The sequence below is a fragment of the Pseudophryne corroboree genome, chromosome 1 (genome assembly GCF_028390025.1).
Source record: "Pseudophryne corroboree isolate aPseCor3 chromosome 1, aPseCor3.hap2, whole genome shotgun sequence".
Taxonomy (NCBI): Eukaryota; Metazoa; Chordata; class Amphibia; order Anura; family Myobatrachidae; genus Pseudophryne; species Pseudophryne corroboree.
This window is the reverse complement of record NC_086444.1, coordinates 696,829,353-696,846,892: the sequence shown is the minus strand read 5'-3', so window position 1 is coordinate 696,846,892 and position 17,540 is coordinate 696,829,353. Positions and strand designations below refer to the sequence as shown.

Sequence of the window (17,540 nt, the reverse complement as noted above, 5' to 3'; positions counted from 1 at the left end):
CTCTTTCTGCACGTTATATCTGCCTCCTCTGCAGTGCACATGGTTTTGTCCAATTGCTATCAAAAATCCTGCTGCGATCAACTTGGAATTACCCCCATGGTGTTGCCTATTAAAGGAAGATTTTGCTTTTTGCAATCAACCTTGAATTAGGCCCTTAGTACCGATATTGAAACTGACCAAAACAAACAGTATATTACATTCACAAACGGTTGAGCAAAAAAATCCAGGTGCCCCATCAAGCGCCATTTGGCCAGCCAGTACTACTAAAGGGGTGGTCTTCAGGTTACCGGCAACCACCATACCGACACCGGAATCCCGACCACCGGCATACCGACATCTTTTCTGCCTCTTGGGGGTCCAAGACCCCCACGCGCGCCACCGTGCCTGCAAGGGACTCATTTGCGCTTGCCCAGCTGTCGGTATTCCGGCGCCGGTATGCTGGTCGCCGGGACCCCGACCACTGGCACACCATACTACATACCTCCCAACATGACCCTCTCCAGGGTGGACACAATGCTCTTCTTCTGGACTTCCCTGTTAATGTATGATTGCTGGCACCTGTGTTGAACAGGTTAATGGGTAAGAAAGGTGTTTCAGCACAGGTGATGGCAATGATACATTAAGAGGGAAGTGCAGGAGCAGAGCATTCTGTCCCTCCTGGAGAGGGTCATGTTGGGAGGTATGATACTACACCCCTACTAAAGAACATACAGTTCTCATTGTCTATTTTTTTTTTTACCAGGAACTTAATGTAAATAGCAGTACACTAGGTATCCGAATTCCGAAAGTATCTAAATAATGTTTAGCAAATTAATACACAATGAATGTAATAAAAAATGATGTACACTGTATAGTATTTTTTATTAATAAATCTTTAATTTGTTTTGTCACCTTCTTTGATTATAATCAAATTAATAGTTATCCTCATTGCGTAGCTAACACCGTTAACCCTTTTATCTATTGCACTATACAGGTTTGAAATTATAGTAGTTGTAGATACTCTATATAAATTATGCCAACTGGGAAAAGTAGCTGTTCCCGGCGGATACGTACTGGGCTGGCACTGCCCATCCCGGAGAAGTACTGCGCATGTGCTACAGCGCAGCGGCGTAGCCAAAGGGGCTCTCTGCACAGAAAGGAAAGAATTCACGGACTGAGTTTACGTATAACACATGGCACCCGGACGCCGGATATAGCGAGGTTACGTAAAAAGCGTAGTGAAAACTAAGGAGGTTGAGCTGCTGGATATGAGACGGGAGTCGGCATGAGGTTGCGGGAGAGTCCGGGGTTGCTTAGAGTTACAGGCCTGGTACCCGATTAGGTGAGAAGAGGGCTGTACTGTATCGTGATAGATAATGTTAGAGGAAAATATAGAGGACTCCCAATACACGGAGTGTACATCATTCCAGTATTTATTATTGTACATTATATACACTTAAATGTCTCGCCGTAATGCATGGGGCAGCACACAAGTTTATAACGCAGTCAGTATGTCGCTACACAACATAAACACAGAAATGCTAATTTTTATAGGTCGAAATAGTATTGACTTCCAAAACCCTACCAGAGACTGTCAGACAGCAAAACGCCGCGATAAGGAGATTACAGCCTGTTACTCCTCGGTGTGGCTTGTCACAGTGTGTTAATGGAGATAAAATGCAGCCATAAACACTATACACAACAACACAACGTCCAGCTTTGTTACTCACTTATGCAACAAGGTAAAAGGCAAGTAAGGGGTCAGACGTTGGCTTATCATACCAGGCATGAGCACATGAATTGGCTGTCTGCATTACCATTACTTGATGTGTTTTTGTTCATAGCTTAAAAACGCCAGACTGTGTAGCTACAAATAAGTTAACACTTTTTGTAGCATTTAATATATAAAAGCCCAGAATAAATTGCTAGCATAAATGTTAATATGGTAAAATGAATGTCAGTGGGATCAACTTTGTATAAGAAAATGAAAAAATTTAGCGAACCTAGGGGGGTTATTCAGAGATCTCGCGCATGTATCTCGCACATGAAGGAGGCCGCCTAGCACAGGGCACAGCCACCCAACATGTGTGAGGCCGCCTCCCGATGCGTCCTCAATTACATCAGAACTAAGGTTGCCTCTGTCAGACGGTCAGCAGACTTTTTTTTTATTGGAGCGGCTGCGGTCCCAACCCGCCCCGTTCACCCCACCTACTCAACGTTGCGTCGCCGCCCTACAGGCGCTCGCAATGTGTGTGTCTTCGCAGCCACTGTGCGCCCGCTGCGTTTGCGCAGTTTGCTGCCATTGGCAAACTGCTCTGCGGGCCGCATTAGCGGCCAGGTCTGAATCCCACTCGTAATCTACAATATGATGACTGTAAATATTACTACTTTACAATTCATAGAGCTACAGTAGCAAGTATATCAAAATGCGAGTTGATAATAGATTTCTGTATCTTTGCCCTGGTATGTATTAATTATTATTATTTTTTTTTACAGGGACAGCACTTTCGACAAGATGCTGTCCCTGTGAATTATTTTCCAGGTCATTGGAGGAGTCTTTAATATTTTCCTCACCTTATGATGCATTGTATTCCACCTCCCCCCACCACAGTGTCAGTTTCAATAAAACTGAGAATATACCATCTGAAGTACTATTAATTAATCTTTTGCGGGAGATTTTTCTGAAATCTCCTGCATTTAAATATTGGTACATAACCCCAATACTTAGGGGCTATCCAATTAGAGGTGAAAAAACATTGGATGTTTTTCGCACTTTTTTCCGATGCTTCATCAATATTTTTTTACAGGCTATCCAGTCTGGATCACCCGTAAAAAAACAAAAAACAAAAAAAAATACTTTCCTCCCGAAAACACAAAGGTTCAGTGAAACACACACACAGGTTCAGTGAAACACATACACAGGTTCAGTGAAACCTGTGTGTTTTTGGTAGAAACAGCCCAGTTTCTGGGATTTGGTTTTGAAAAAATCCCTGATAAGCCATTTCTCGCAACGACTTATCAGGGCTGATTGGATAGCCTCTGGCGGGACAATTAGCCACAGTAAATTACCACAGCTAATTTGATACCCCCCATAATTTCATATGGAAATAATTTTTGCAAGATTTTAGTATAATCGGGCTTGATACATATTCCACTTTCAAATCTGCCTTGTTTATTCTGCATGCTCATCTCTAAATTAAGACTGCTATTACAATGTATATATGGGGAACCTTCCTGCGGTTGTGTTATTTAGAGCGCCTCACTCTTCTAGGTAACTTCGTCTTCAGATTGTGTTAGCATACTTTCTCCTGTTGAAATAAGTGCCAGAGTGTATAGAGAGATCTATTAAATCCCTCCACCTCATGTGAAAAATCAGTTTTGTTACAAAAGCTCCTTCATAACAAGGCCATGGTGTTGCAACACAGTGGGATCAATTTTAAGTGGAGAAGTTTGCAGGAGATGCTCTCGAAGCCTCATTGCAACAATGTTGGAACACTGGCAACTGTACCTCAGATCACGCTGATTTCTCCCAAGTTCACCCCACAATTCTACATTTTAGTGGCAGCCCCATAGGGTTACATAGTAAAATATGCAAAGTGGTTACCAGAAGTGTGGCATATGAGCACACTACATTGCCAGTATTGCTCCTACTTTAAACAACCCCCAAAGTGTTTCCTTTAAACAAACAAGTAAATAAAAAGCAGTGCTGCAAACATTACCAACTTAAAAGTAGATATGTGGTATTTATAACTATACAAGGATAAGGGCTTTTATCAGTGATGAGACATGCTAGTGAAAGCAGTATTTTTATGGAAGTGGGTAAGGAACCATAAATGTTCTTGCTCGTCCAGAATTTCTGCTACTAAAGTGTTTCTGATACAACTATTACATGACATGTCAAAACCAATCATAAGGGGCGATTCAGTACTTTAGGGCGCCATATTGCCTGTCACTTTTTGCAATTGTTCATGTGCTGGGCGCCCATACATTTTTCAAGCTGGTCGCACCTAAATAGCCTCATAAAGCAGCTAAGCCCGTCTAAACTATTGGGTGTGACATTATGCACATTTCTGCTCACCCCCTAAGGAGAGGGCAAGCAGAAATAATGACTTCCCAATTGGAACAATAATTTAATTGGTCTGACGGGCACCCCAAAAACTATTGGATTCCCCCGCATAAGATTGGGGCACCAGTTACTTCATGCACAGAAGCAAAACTGTGCAATGTAAACAGGCAAACCTGTTCATCCAGTATTCAATTAGTACCATTGTAATTAGTAGACCAAAGCCAGAAGTAAGGGCCCTACACCTGCGCGATCCGCCGCCGAGCTGCCTGACAGCGGATACGGGCGATCCGCGGCGGGGGGGCAGTGATGGGGGCGGGGGGGGAGTGAAGTTTCTTCACTCCCCCCGTCACCCGGCTCCATAGCAGTGTAGGCAAATATGGACGAGATCGTCCATATTGGCCTTCATGCACAAGCGACGGGGCACCAGCGATGAACGAGCGCGGGGCCGCACATCGTTCATCGCTTGTGCCGCCCCACTGAAAGATATGAACGGTATCTTCATTAATGAACGAGATTGTTCATATCTTTCAGTATTATCGCCAAGTGTGTAGGGCCCATTAGACCCCACAATTCACATAGATGCCATGGACAATCTGTATAGAAAATTAGAGTGAGAGAAACCAAAGTTTTGGATTGTGCAGTAAATCACAATTTGATTTATAATAAGTTTAGCAAAGTCATTGTGGTCTTTCACAACTCTACACTGATGTCTATGTAAATCTCCAACAGTGAGACTTTGGATGCAGTCCATCTGCTATTACTATCTTTTACACATATGCTTCTCTTATGTGGAATATTCCATAGACTATGAACACTGGTTTAAGAATTTAGGGGCCTGTGTTTATGTAAACAAAACCAAAAATGAGAAATGCCCTGAAAGTTATCATTGATGTTGGACACCAGTTTCAATAATAGTAGCAATAAAAATTAACACTGCTAGGTTTTGTCTCAGAACTTTTACTGCACATGCGAGCAAGTAACACTGCAGTCATTGTGCACTATGGGAACCGGAGGCGGGAATGAGTGGGCTAACATCATCTGAAGATGGCATAAGCTAAACATTTTCAGAGCTTGATAGTACAGTGACTTATATAAGCATATATTGTATGATGGCGCTGTGCCCTCATTCTTAAAGTAACGCAGGAGATATAGGGGGTCATTCCGAGTTGACCGCTAGTGAAAAATGTTCGCAGCGATTAAGTGAAAATGCGGCACTTCTGCGCATGCGGCGCAGTGCGCACGCACGACGTACTTTCACAACAGCCAATGTATTTTTACACCGGGTCTAGCGACGCTTTACAGACGCAATGCCATCCGCAGAGTGATTGACATGAAGTGGGCGTTTCTGGGTGTCAACTGACCGTTTTCAGGGAGTGTTTGAAAAAACGCAGGCATGCCAGGTAAAACGCAGGCGTGGTTGGCCGAACACAGGGCGTGTTTGTGACGTCAAATCCGGAACTGAACAGTCTGAAGTGATTGCAAGCTAGGAGTAGGTCTGGAGCTACTCTGAAACTGCACATATTTTTTTTTTTGTAGCCGCTCTGCGATCCTTTCGTTCGCACTTCTGCTAAGGTAAAATACATTCCCAGAGGGCGGCGGCTTAGCGTTTGCACGGCTGCTAAAAACTGCTAGCGAGCGATCAACTCGGAATGACCCCCATAGGCTTAATAAATAGCCTTGTTAAATAATTTTGTGGTTATTATGCAGAAATTGCTGTTTTTCCATGATTAATGGATCAAAAGACTTGATAATTACTTCCCTTATACCCTATATACTGGATAAAGTACTTAATACACATTATTCAAAAAATAATCTGAAATTGGGAATTGAAACATACTGGCTTGATACCGACTACAGTAAAAATGACAAATTAATTGCACTCAGCAGAATGCCATTGACTCAAATCTTTAAGCCCACCCCCTTTTTTATTTTTTAGTGTGCTCTTGTATGGTTTGTGTGTATGTATGTGTATATAATATTTATGCCATACCCCATGCTTCCTTTGACATATTCATTAAGGTACAATAATGAATCAACTAATTATTTAGCACTCGACTACCCCTACGGTCTCTGAAGTGCTCTTCTAAAATATATTTATATGTTCTGATGAGTGCAATGATTATATTATTTTCTACATCATAATTTTGTCACATATTCAGTGGCTATAACACTTTGTACCCAGCTTTCAAAGAGTTCTGCCTCGTCCTCTTAAGCATCTAATAAGAGATAATTTGGTACTAATTGTCTAATTAACATACATGGGGGTATATTCAATTGTCCCACTAAACTGTTGCGTAAAAATGTTGAATATCATTGTGGTCTTCCCCCGTCCCCCCCCCGATGCTTTGCATTGGGTATTCAATTATATCTCTTATTTATGCTAAATTTTTCCCATTTTCTCACAAAAACACAAAGGATCTGGGATAAGTTCCTGGACTTAAGTGTTCTCACAAAAAAAGGGGCTGATAGCATCGGCTATTTTAATATCCCCCGTGGTACCAGTAATCCTATAATTTTATAACAAGGTTCAAAATAGTATAGGGTGTAATACCTTCATGCTAAAAATGTGCAGTAGTCAATAGCAAACTCTCTGCTGTTTGTTTTCATTAGTTTACCTTGTACTGAACTGATAATAGTTTATTGATGATGAGCTAACGTGTTACTCCACATTACAACATTTGTGTTCGTCTTCTCTGTGATATACTGTATGGGTAACGTGAATATTCATGTTAAACTAAAATTGGTATGTTTTCCAGGTGCTGGTGACCCAAGACCTTGAACATAACATCAAATCGCCATGAGTTCTCTTATAAATTCCTCAACAATTCAAGAAGACTGTTTACAAGGCAACATTTCTCATGCAGCTTCTGGCCAAGTCAACTGAAAGTACCTAGCAGGGAGGGATCCTATTTTCCCTTCCGCTGGGTCAATATGTTATTCTATTGCTGATTTGCAGGGGTGGGAGTGGGTCGGAGGAGGAAATTGTCTTTCCATGTTGGTTCCTAACCCCTGGTAGCCACCGTAACCGTGGAGAGGCCCGGCTACCACAAACTGATGGATTTTGACCCTAGGGAGGGAAAGGGGGAGTCTGAAGAAGGAGGAAGAAGGATGTCTAAAACTGGAGGAGCCAGGGGGAGCCGCAGCACAGGAGCCAATGCTGGGGTATTAATGGTGGGACCCAACTTCAGAGTGGGAAAAAAGATTGGCTGTGGCAATTTCGGGGAGCTGCGTCTTGGTAAGTCACGTATGTCAATTAACACTTAACAAATCCCCTCTTGCGCTATAAATGATATGGTATGGCTAAGAGTTCAATAAATCAAACTTGTTATTCCATATATTTTATATATTTTAATACATAAAAAAAAAAAAAATATATATATATATATATATATATATATATATATATACATGTGACCGGCACTCCAACTAAAAAATACATAAGTACCTGGGTGCCCTCCCGTGGCACTACAAGGCCCAGCAGACAGCACAAATTGGTGGGCGGCACTCCAAGGGTTTGTAAAGAAAAGACAGCTGCACAAGCTGAATTGCTTCAACGTTTCAGACGCCTTTATTGTGCAGCTGTCTTTTCTTTACAAACCCTTGGAGTGCCGCCCACCAATTTGTGCTATATATATATATATATATATTTCACAGATAAACAACTTGACCGGTCAATAAAATCACTAATACTGTATATTCCTATATAATATTATAAACTTCCTAAGGAGGTAGATCTAGGCATACTCTGTGCACAGAAAAATATAATGTTATAATGGTAAAGGTAAAACTCAGTCCGTATATTGAATTCAAAAAATCAAATACCAGCTGTAATTTGAACCGATGTAACAAATAGTATCCTTGAGAGTTACTTTGTATTGGAGTTCCTCAATGAGTTGCCGCTCGGCAAAGAAGAAGAATAATGTTAAAAGAAACCGCTCCACACTGGAGCCTTACGTGTGGCTTCCACCTGTAGTCTTAGCACGGGAGAGTCCCAATGACAGACAAGGCGGTCTCGGGCTGCGGGAACCGGCACCTGCGCTGGCGCCTGCTGTGCTGATTAATTACCCGACTTCCAAGCTCTGTGAGTCCACACCTCTATGTGCCGTCTGCAAGCACCACAGTCGCGGTCTCTCTCCTCCCGATTTTCGTCTGTCTAGAGACAGTGACGCAGGATGGCAATGCGGTTCTGGGTTCCAAAGCTGGTACAGGGGTCCAATATTCTAGGAGCCAGGGGGAGCCGCAGCACAGGAGCCAATGCTGGAGCATTAATGGTGGGACCCAACTTCAGAGTGGGAAAAAAGATTGGCTGTGGCAATTTTGGGGAGCTGCGTCTTGGTAAGTCACGTATGTCAATTAGAAGCTCATGGTTTTGGGGTTTTGTCTCTTTTTTTTTTTTGGGGGGGGGGGGGGGGGGAATCTGCCTTTGAGCTGTACATAAAATAAGAATTTACTTACCGATAATTCTATTTCTCATAGTCCGTAGTGGATGCTGGGGACTCCGTAAGGACCATGGGGAATAGCGGCTCCGCAGGAGACTGGGCACAAAAGTAAAAGCTTTAGGACTACCTGGTGTGCACTGGCTCCTCCCCCTATGACCCTCCTCCAAGCCTCGGTTAGGATACTGTGCCCGGACGAGCGTACACAATAAGGAAGGATTTTGAATCCCGGGTAAGACTCATACCAGCCACACCAATCACACCGTACAACCTGTGATCTGAACCCAGTTAACAGCATGATAACAGAGGAGCCTCTGAAAAGATGGCTCACAACAATAATAACCCGATTTTTGTAACAATAACTATGTACAAGTATTGCAGACAATCCGCACTTGGGATGGGCGCCCAGCATCCACTACGGACTATGAGAAATAGAATTATCGGTAAGTAAATTCTTATTTTCTCTAACGTCCTAAGTGGATGCTGGGGACTCCGTAAGGACCATGGGGATTATACCAAAGCTCCCAAACGGGCGGGAGAGTGCAGCACCGAATGAGAGAACTCCAGGTCCTCCTCAGCCAGGGTATCAAATTTGTAGAATTTAGCAAACGTGTTTGCCCCTGACCAAGTAGCTGCTCGGCAAAGTTGTAAAGCCGAGACCCCTCGGGCAGCCGCCCAAGATGAGCCCACCTTCCTTGTGGAATGGGCATTTACAGATTTTCTCTATCGTCCTTGTGGATGCTGGGGTTCCTGAAAGGACCATGGGGAACAGCGGCTCCGCAGGAGACAGGGCACAAAAAGTAAAGCTTTCCGATCAGGTGGTGTGCACTGGCTCCTCCCCCTATGACCCTCCTCCAGACTCCAGTTAGATTTTTGTGCCCGGCCGAGAAGGGTGCAATCTAGGTGGCTCTCCTAAAGAGCTGCTTAGAGAAAGTTTAGCTTAGGTTTTTTATTTTACAGTGAGTCCTGCTGGCAACAGGATCACTGCAACGAGGGACTTAGGGGAGAAGGAGTGAACTCACCTGCGTGCAGGATGGATTGGCTTCTTGGCTACTGGACATCAGCTCCAGAGGGACGATCACAGGTACAGCCTGGATGGTCACCGGAGCCGCGCCGCCGGCCCCCTTGCAGATGCTGAAGTAAGAAGAGGTCCAGAATCGGCGGCTGAAGACTCCTGCAGTCTTCTAAAGGTAGCGCACAGCACTGCAGCTGTGCGCCATTTTCCTCTCAGCACACTTCACACGGCAGTCACTGAGGGTGCAGGGCGCTGGGAGGGGGGCGCCCTGGGAGGCAAATGAAAACCTTTTTTGGCGAAAAATACCTCACATATAGCCCCCAGAGGCTATATGGAGATATTTAACCCCTGCCAAGATTCACTAAATAGCGGGAGACGAGCCCGCCGAAAAAGGGGCGGGGCCTATCTCCTCAGCACACAGCGCCATTTTCTCTCACAGAAAGCCTGGAGAGAAGGCTCCCAGGCTCTCCCCTGCACTGCACTACAGAAACAGGGTTAAAACAGAGAGGGGGGGCACTGATTTTGGCGATATTGAGATATATATAAAGATGCTATAAGGGAAAACACTTATATAAGGTTGTCCCTATATAATTATAGCGTTTTGGTGTGTGCTGGCAAACTCTCCCTCTGTCTCCCCAAAGGGCTAGTGTGGGTCCTGTCCTCTGTCAGAGCATTCCCGGTGTGTGTGCTGTGTGTCGGTACGTGTGTGTCGACATGTATGAGGACGATGTTGGTGAGGAGGCGGAGAAATTGCCTGTAATGGTGATGTCACTCTCTAGGGAGTCGACACCGGAATGGATGGCTTATTTAGGGAATTACGTGAGAATGTCAACACGCTGCAAGGTCGGTTGACGACGTGAGACGGCCGACAAACTATTAGTACCGGTCCAGGCGTCTCAGAAACACCGTCAGGGGCGTTAAAAACGCCCATTTACCTCAGTCGGTCGACACAGACACAGACACGGACACTGAATCCAGTGTCGACGGTGAATAAACAAACGTATTTCTCATTAGGGCCACACGTTAAGGGCAATGAAGGAGGTGTTGCATATTTCTGATACTACAAGTACCACAAAAAAGGGTATTATGTGGGAGTGAAAAAACTACCTGTAGTTTTTCCTGAATCAGATAAAATAAAATGAAGTGTGTGATGATGCGTGGGGTTACCCCGATAGCAAATATTGGCGTTATACCCTTTCCCGCCAGAAATTAGGGCGCGTTGGGAAACACCCCTTAGGGTGATAAGGCGCTCACACGCTTATCAAGTGGCGTTACCGTCTCCAGATACGGCCGCCCTCAAGGAGCCAGCTGATAGGAAGCTGGAAAGATATCCTAAAAAGTATATACACACATACGGTGGTTATACTGCGACCAGCGATCGCCATCAGCCTGGAGATGCAGTGCTGGGTTGGCTTGGTCGGATTCCCTGACTGAAAATATTTTATTCATATAGAGCATTTAATAGGATGCATTCTATATATATGTACGTGAGATGCACAGAGGGATATTTGCTCTCTGGCATCAAGATAAGTACGTTGTCCATATCACCCAGAAGATGTCATGGACACGACAGTGGTCAGGTGATACAGATCCCATACGGCACATGGAAGTATTGCCGTATAAAGGGAAGGAGTTAGTTGGGGTCGGTCCATCGGACCTGGGGACCACGGCAACAGCCGGGAAATCCAACCTTTTTACCCCAAGTTACATCTCAGCTGAAAAAGACACCGTCTTTTCAGCCTCAATCCTTCCTTTCCCATGAGGGCATGCAGGCAAAAGGCCAGTCATATCTGCCCAGACATAGAGGTAAGGGAAGTAGACTGCAGCAGGCAGCCCCTTCCCAGGAAAAGAAGCCCTCCACCGCGTCTGCCAAGTCCTCAGCATGACGCTGGGGCCATGCAAGCGGACTCAAGGTGGGGGGGTAGTCTCAAGAGTCTCAGCGCGCAGTGGGATCACTCGCAGGTTGACCCCTAGATAGTACAAGTATTATCCCAGGGGTACAGATTGGAGAGTCGAGACATCTTCTCCTCGCAGGTTTCTGAAGTCTGCTTTACCAACGGCTCCCTCCGACAGGGAGGCAGCATTGGAAACAATTCACAAGCTGTATATCCAGCAGGTGATAAATCAAAGTACCCCTCCTACAACAAGGAAAAGGGTATTATTTTTCCACACTATATTGTGGTACTGACGCCAGACGGCTTGGTGAGACATAGTCTAAACTGAAATCTTTGAACACTTACATAAAAGGTTCAAATCGAGATGGAGTCACTCAGAGCAGTGATAGCGAACCGGAAAAAAGGGGACTATATGGTGTCCCTGGACATCAAGGATTACCTCCATGTCCAAATTTGCCCTTCTCAACAAGGGTACCTCTGGTTCGTGGTACAGAACTGTCAATATCAGTTTCAGACGATGCCGTTTTGAATTATCCACGGCACCCCGGGCCTTTTACCAAGGTAATGGCCGAAAAGATGTTTCTTCAAAGAAAAAAGGCATCTAAATTATCCCTTACTTGGACGATATCCTGAAAAGGGCAAGTTCCAGAGAACAGTTGGAGGTCGGAAGAGCACTATCTAAAGTAGTTCTACGACAGCACGACTGGATTCTAAATATTCCAAGAATCGCAGCTGTTTTCCGACGATACGTCTGCTGTTCCTAGGAATGATTCTGGGCATAGTCCAGAAAAAGGTGTTCCTCCGGGAGGAAAAAGCCAAGGAGTTATTCGACCTAGTCAGAAACCTCCTAAAACCAGGCCAAGTATCAGTGCATCAATGCACAGGAGTCCTGGGAAAAATGGTGGCTTCTTACGAAGCGATTCCATTCGGCAGATCTCAGGGGATTTGCTGGACGAATGGTCCGGATCGCATTTTCAGATGCATCAGCGGATAATCCTGTCTCCAAGGACAAGGGTGTCTCTTCTGTGGGGGCTGCAGAGTGCTCATCTTTTAGAGGGCAGCACACTCAGCATTCAGGACTGTGTTCTGGGGACCACGGATACCAGCCTGAGAGGCTGGGGAGTAGTCACACAGGGAAAAAATTTCCAAGGAAGTGTGGTCAAGTCTGGAGACTTCTCTCCACATGAATATACTGGAGCTAAGGGCAATTTACAATGCTCTGAGCCTAGGAAGACTCCTGCTTCAAAGTCAACCGGTGCTGATCCAGTAGGACATCATCATGGCGGTCGCCCACGTTATCAGACGGGGCGACACAAGAAGCAGGAGGGCAATGACAGCAAGGATTCTTCGCTGGGCGGAAAATCATGTGATAACACTGTCAGCAGTGTTCATTCCGGGAGTGGGCAACTGGGAAGATTTCCTCAGCATAAATGAATTCCACCCGGAAAAGTGGAAACTTAATCTGGAAGTTTCCACATGATTGTAAACCGTTGGGAAAGACCAAAGGTGGTTATGATGGCGTCCCACCTGAAGCACCAGGTCAAGAGACACTCAGGCAATAGCTGGGACGCTCTGGTAACACCGTCGGTGTACCAGTCGGTGTATGTGTTCCATCCTCTGCTTTTCATACCCAATGTATTGAAAATGATAGGAAGGAGAGGAGTAAGAACTATACTCGTGGCTCCGGTTTGGCCAAGAAGGACTTGGTTCCCGGAACTTCAAGAGATACTAAGAAGGGTCTTGATTCGGCAAGAACCGTGTCTGTTCCGGGACTTACCGCAGCTGCGTTGACGCCAAGGCGGGTGAACGCCGGATCCTAAGGGAAAGAGGCATTCCGGAAGAGGTCATCCCTACCCTGGTCAGAGCCAGGAAGGAGGTGACCGCACAACATTATCACCACTTAGGTGAAAATATGTGCCAGGGTGTGAGTCCAGGAAGGCTCCACGGAAGAATTTCAACTAGGTTAATTTCTACATTTCCTGCAAACAGGAGTGTCTATGGGTCTCAAATTGGGTCCATTAAGGTTCAAATTTCGGCCTGTTGATTTTCTTCCAGAAAGAAATTGGCTTCAGTTCCTGAAGTCCAGAAGTTGTTAAGGGAGTACTGCATATACAGCCCCTTTGATGTCTCCAGTGGCACTGGGCGATCTCAACGTAGTTTTGGGATTCCTAAAAAATCACATTGGTTTAAACAACTCAAATCTGTGGATTTGATATATCTCACATGGAAAATGACCATGCTGTTGGGCCTGGCCTCGGCCAGGCGAGTGTCAGAATTGGCGGCTTTATCTCACAAAGCCATATCTGATTGTCCATTCGGACAGAGCAAAACTGCGGACTCGTCCCCAGTTTCTCCTTAAGGTGGTGTCAGCGTTTCACCTGAACCAGCTTATTGTGGTACCTGCGGCTACTAGGGACTTGGAGGACTCCAAGTTGCTGGATGTTATCAGGGCCCTGAAAATATAGTTTCCAGGTTGGCTGGAGTCAGGAAATCTGACTTGCTGTTTATCCTGTATGCACCCAACAATGCTGGGTGCTTCTGCTTCTAAGCAGTCGATTGCTCGTGGGATTGGTAGCACAATTCAACTTGCACATTCTGTGGCAGGCCTGCCACAGTCTAAATCTGTTAAGGCCCATTCCACAAGGAAGGTGGGCTCATCTTGGGCGGCTGCCCGAGGGGTCTCGGCATTACAACTTTGCCGAGCAGCTACGTGGTCGGGGGAGAACACGTTTGTAAAATTCTACAAATTTGATACCCTGGCAAAAGAGGACCTGGAGTTCTCTCATTCGGTGCTGCAGAGTCATCCGCACTCTCCCGCCCGTTTGGGAGCTTTGGTATAATCCCCATGGTCCTTTCAGGAACCCCAGCATCCACAAGGACGATAGAGAAAATAAGAATTTACTTACCGATAATTCTATTTCTCGGAGTCCGTAGTGGATGCTGGGCGCCCATCCCAAGTGCGGATTATCTGCAATACTTGTACATAGTTATTGCTAACTAAATCGGGTTATTGTTGTTGTGAGCCATCTTTTCAGAGGCTCCGCTGTTATCATACTGTTAACTGGGTTCAGATCACAGGTTGTACAGTGTGATTGGTGTGGCTGGTATGAGTCTTACCCGGGATTCAAAATTCCTCCCTTATTGTGTACGCTCGTCCGGGCACAGTACCTAACTGGAGTCTGGAGGAGGGTCATAGGGGGAGGAGCCAGTGCACACCACCTGATCGGAAAGCTTTACTTTTTGTGCCCTGTCTCCTGCGGAGCCGCTGTTCCCCATGGTCCTTTCAGGAACCCCAGCATCCACTACGGACTCCGAGAAATAGAATTATCGGTAAGTAAATTCTTATTTTGGCTGTGGCAGGCCTGCCACAGAATGTGCAAGCTGAATTGTACTACAAATCCAGCGAGCAATAGTCTGCTTAGAAGCAGGAGCACCCATCTTGTTGGGTGCATACAGGATAAATAGCGAGTCAGATTTTCTGACTCCACCCGTCCTGGAAACATATATTTTCAGGGCCCTGACTACGTCCAGCAACTTGGAGTCCTCCAAGTCCCTAGTAGCCGCAGGCACCACAATAGGCTGGTTCAAGTGAAATGCTGAAACCACCTTAGGGAGAAATTGAGAACGAGTCCTCAATTCTGCCCTGTCCGTATGAAAAATTAGGTAAGGGCTTTTATAGGATAAAGCCGCCAATTCTGAGACACGCCTGGCTGAAGCCAGGGCTAACAGCATTACCACCTTCCATGTGAGATATTTTAAGTCCACAGTGGAAAGTGGTTCAAACCAATGTGATTTTAGGAATCCCAAAACTACATTTAGATCCCAAGGTGCCACTGGAGGCACAAAAGGAGGTTGTATATGCAGTACCCCCTTGACAAACGTCTGTACTTCAGGAACTGAAGCCAGTTCTTTTTGGAAGAAAATCGACAGGGCCGAAATCTGAACCTTAATGGACCCTAATTTTAGGCCCATAGACAGTCCTGTTTGTAGGAAATGCAGGAAACGACCCAGTTGAAATTCCTCTGTAGGGGCCTTCCTGGCCTCGCACCACGCAACATATTTACGCCAAATACGGTGATAATGTTGTACGGTTACATCCTTCCTGGCTTTGATCAGGGTAGGGATGACCTCATCCGGAATGCCTTTTTCCTTCAGGATCCGGCGTTCAACCGCCATGCCGTCAAACGCAGCCGCGGTAAGTCTTGGAAGAGACAGGGTCCCTGCTGGAGCAGGTCCTTTCTTAGAGGTAGAGGCCACGGGTCCTCTGTGAGCATCTCTTGAAGTTCCGGGTACCAAGTCCTTCTTGGCCAATCCGGAGCCACGAGTATAGTCCTTACTCCTCTCCTTCTTATGATCCTCAGTACCTTGGGTATGAGAGGCAGAGGAGGGAACACATACACTGACTGGTACACCCATGGTGTTACCAGAGCGTCCACAGCTATTGCCTGAGGGTCCCTTGACCTGGCGCAATATCTGTCTAGTTTTTTGTTGAGGCGGGACGCCATCATGTCCACCTTTGGTTTTTCCCAACGGTTCACAATCATGTGGAAGACTTCTGGGTGAAGTCCCCACTCCCCCGGGTGGAGGTCGTGTCTGCTGAGGAAGTCTGCTTCCCAGTTGTCCACACCCGGAATGAACACTGCTGACAGCTATCACATGATTTTCTGCCCAGCGAAGAATCCTTGCAACTTCTGTCATTGCCCTCCTGCTACTTGTGCCGCCCTGTCTGTTTACGTGGGCGACTGCCGTGATGTTGTCCGACTGGATCAGCACCGGCTGACCTTGAAGCAGAGGTCTTGCTAGGCTCAGAGCATTGTAGATGGCTCTTAGCTCCAGGATATTTATGTGAAGTGATGTCTCCAGGCTTGACCACAAGCCCTGGAAATTTCTTCCCTGTGTGACTGCTCCCCAGCCTCTCAGGCTGGCATCCGTGGTCACCAGGACCCAGTCCTGAATGCCGAATCTGCGGCCCTCTAGAAGATGAGCACTCTGCAACCACCACAGGAGAGACACCCTTGTCCTTGGAGACAGGGTTATCCGCTGATGCATCTGAAGATGCGATCCGGACCATTTGTCCAGCAGATCCCACTGAAAAGTTCTTGCGTGGAATCTGCCGAATGGAATCGCTTCGTAAGAAGCCACCATTTTTCCCAGGACCCTTGTGCATTGATGCACTGACACTTGGCCTGGTTTTAGGAGGTTCCTGACTAGCTCGGATAACTCCCTGGCTTTCTCCTCCGGGAGAAACACCTTTTTCTGGACTGTGTCCAGAATCATCCCTAGGAACAGCAGACGTGTCGTCGGAATCAGCTGCGATTTTGGAATATTTAGAATCCACCCGTGCTGTCGTAGCACTACTTGAGATAGTGCTACACCGACCTCTAACTGTTCCCTGGACCTTGCCCTTATCAGGAGATCGTCCAAGTAAGGGATAATTAAGACGCCTTTTCTTCGAAGAAGAATCATCATTTCGGCCATTACCTTGGTAAAGACCCGGGGTGCCGTGGACAATCCAAACGGCAGCGTCTGAAACTGATAGTGACAGTTCTGTACCACAAACCTGAGGTACCCTTGGTGAGAAGGGCAAATTAGGACATGGAGGTAAGCATCCTTGATGTCCAGAGACACCATATAGTCCCCTTCTTCCAGGTTCGCTATCACTGCTCTGAGTGACTCCATCTTGAATTTGAACCTTTGTATGTAAGTGTTCAAGGATTTCAGATTTAAAATAGGTCTCACCGAGCCGTCCGGCTTCGGTACCACAAACAGCGTGGAATAATACCCCTTTCCCTGTTGTAGGAGGGGTACCTTGATTATCACCTGCTGGGAATACAGCTTGTGAATGGCTTCCAATACCGCCTCCCTGTCGGAGGGAGACGTTGGTAAAGCAGACTTCAGGAACCGGCGAGGGGGAGACGTCTCGAATTCCAATTTGTACCCCTGAGATACTACCTGCAGGATCCAGGGGTCCACTTGCGAGTGAGCCCACTGCGCGCTGAAATTCTTGAGACGACCCCCCACCGTACCTGAGTCCGCTTGTAAGGCCCCAGCGTCATGCTGAGGACTTGGCAGAAGCGGGGGAGGGCTTCTGTTCCTGGGAAGAGGCTGCCTGCTGCAGTCTTTTTCCCCTACCTCTGCCCCGGGGCAGA

At 46.3% G+C, this 17,540-nt stretch overlaps 1 protein-coding gene across 6 annotated transcripts in view; it reads left to right on the top strand.

Moving 5' to 3' along the window:
* Nucleotides 1-1,045: 1,045 nt before the first annotated feature.
* Nucleotides 1,046-17,540, top strand: part of CSNK1G2 (casein kinase 1 gamma 2) — a 175,890-nt gene continuing 159,395 nt past the window's right edge. For 5 of the 6 annotated variants that reach the window (XR_010175777.1, XR_010175778.1, XM_063914810.1 and 2 more), the window contains exons 1-2: nt 1,046-1,321; nt 6,802-7,280. Coding sequence is in view for 4 of the 6 variants with exons in the window: in XM_063914810.1 (XP_063770880.1) it covers nt 7,100-7,280 (181 nt within the window). In the remaining 2 variants the exon portion in view is untranslated. Of the gene's footprint in view, nt 1,322-6,801; nt 7,281-8,273; nt 8,381-17,540 lie in introns of those variants that run through there. The other variant, XM_063914809.1, reaches the window with a different exon arrangement.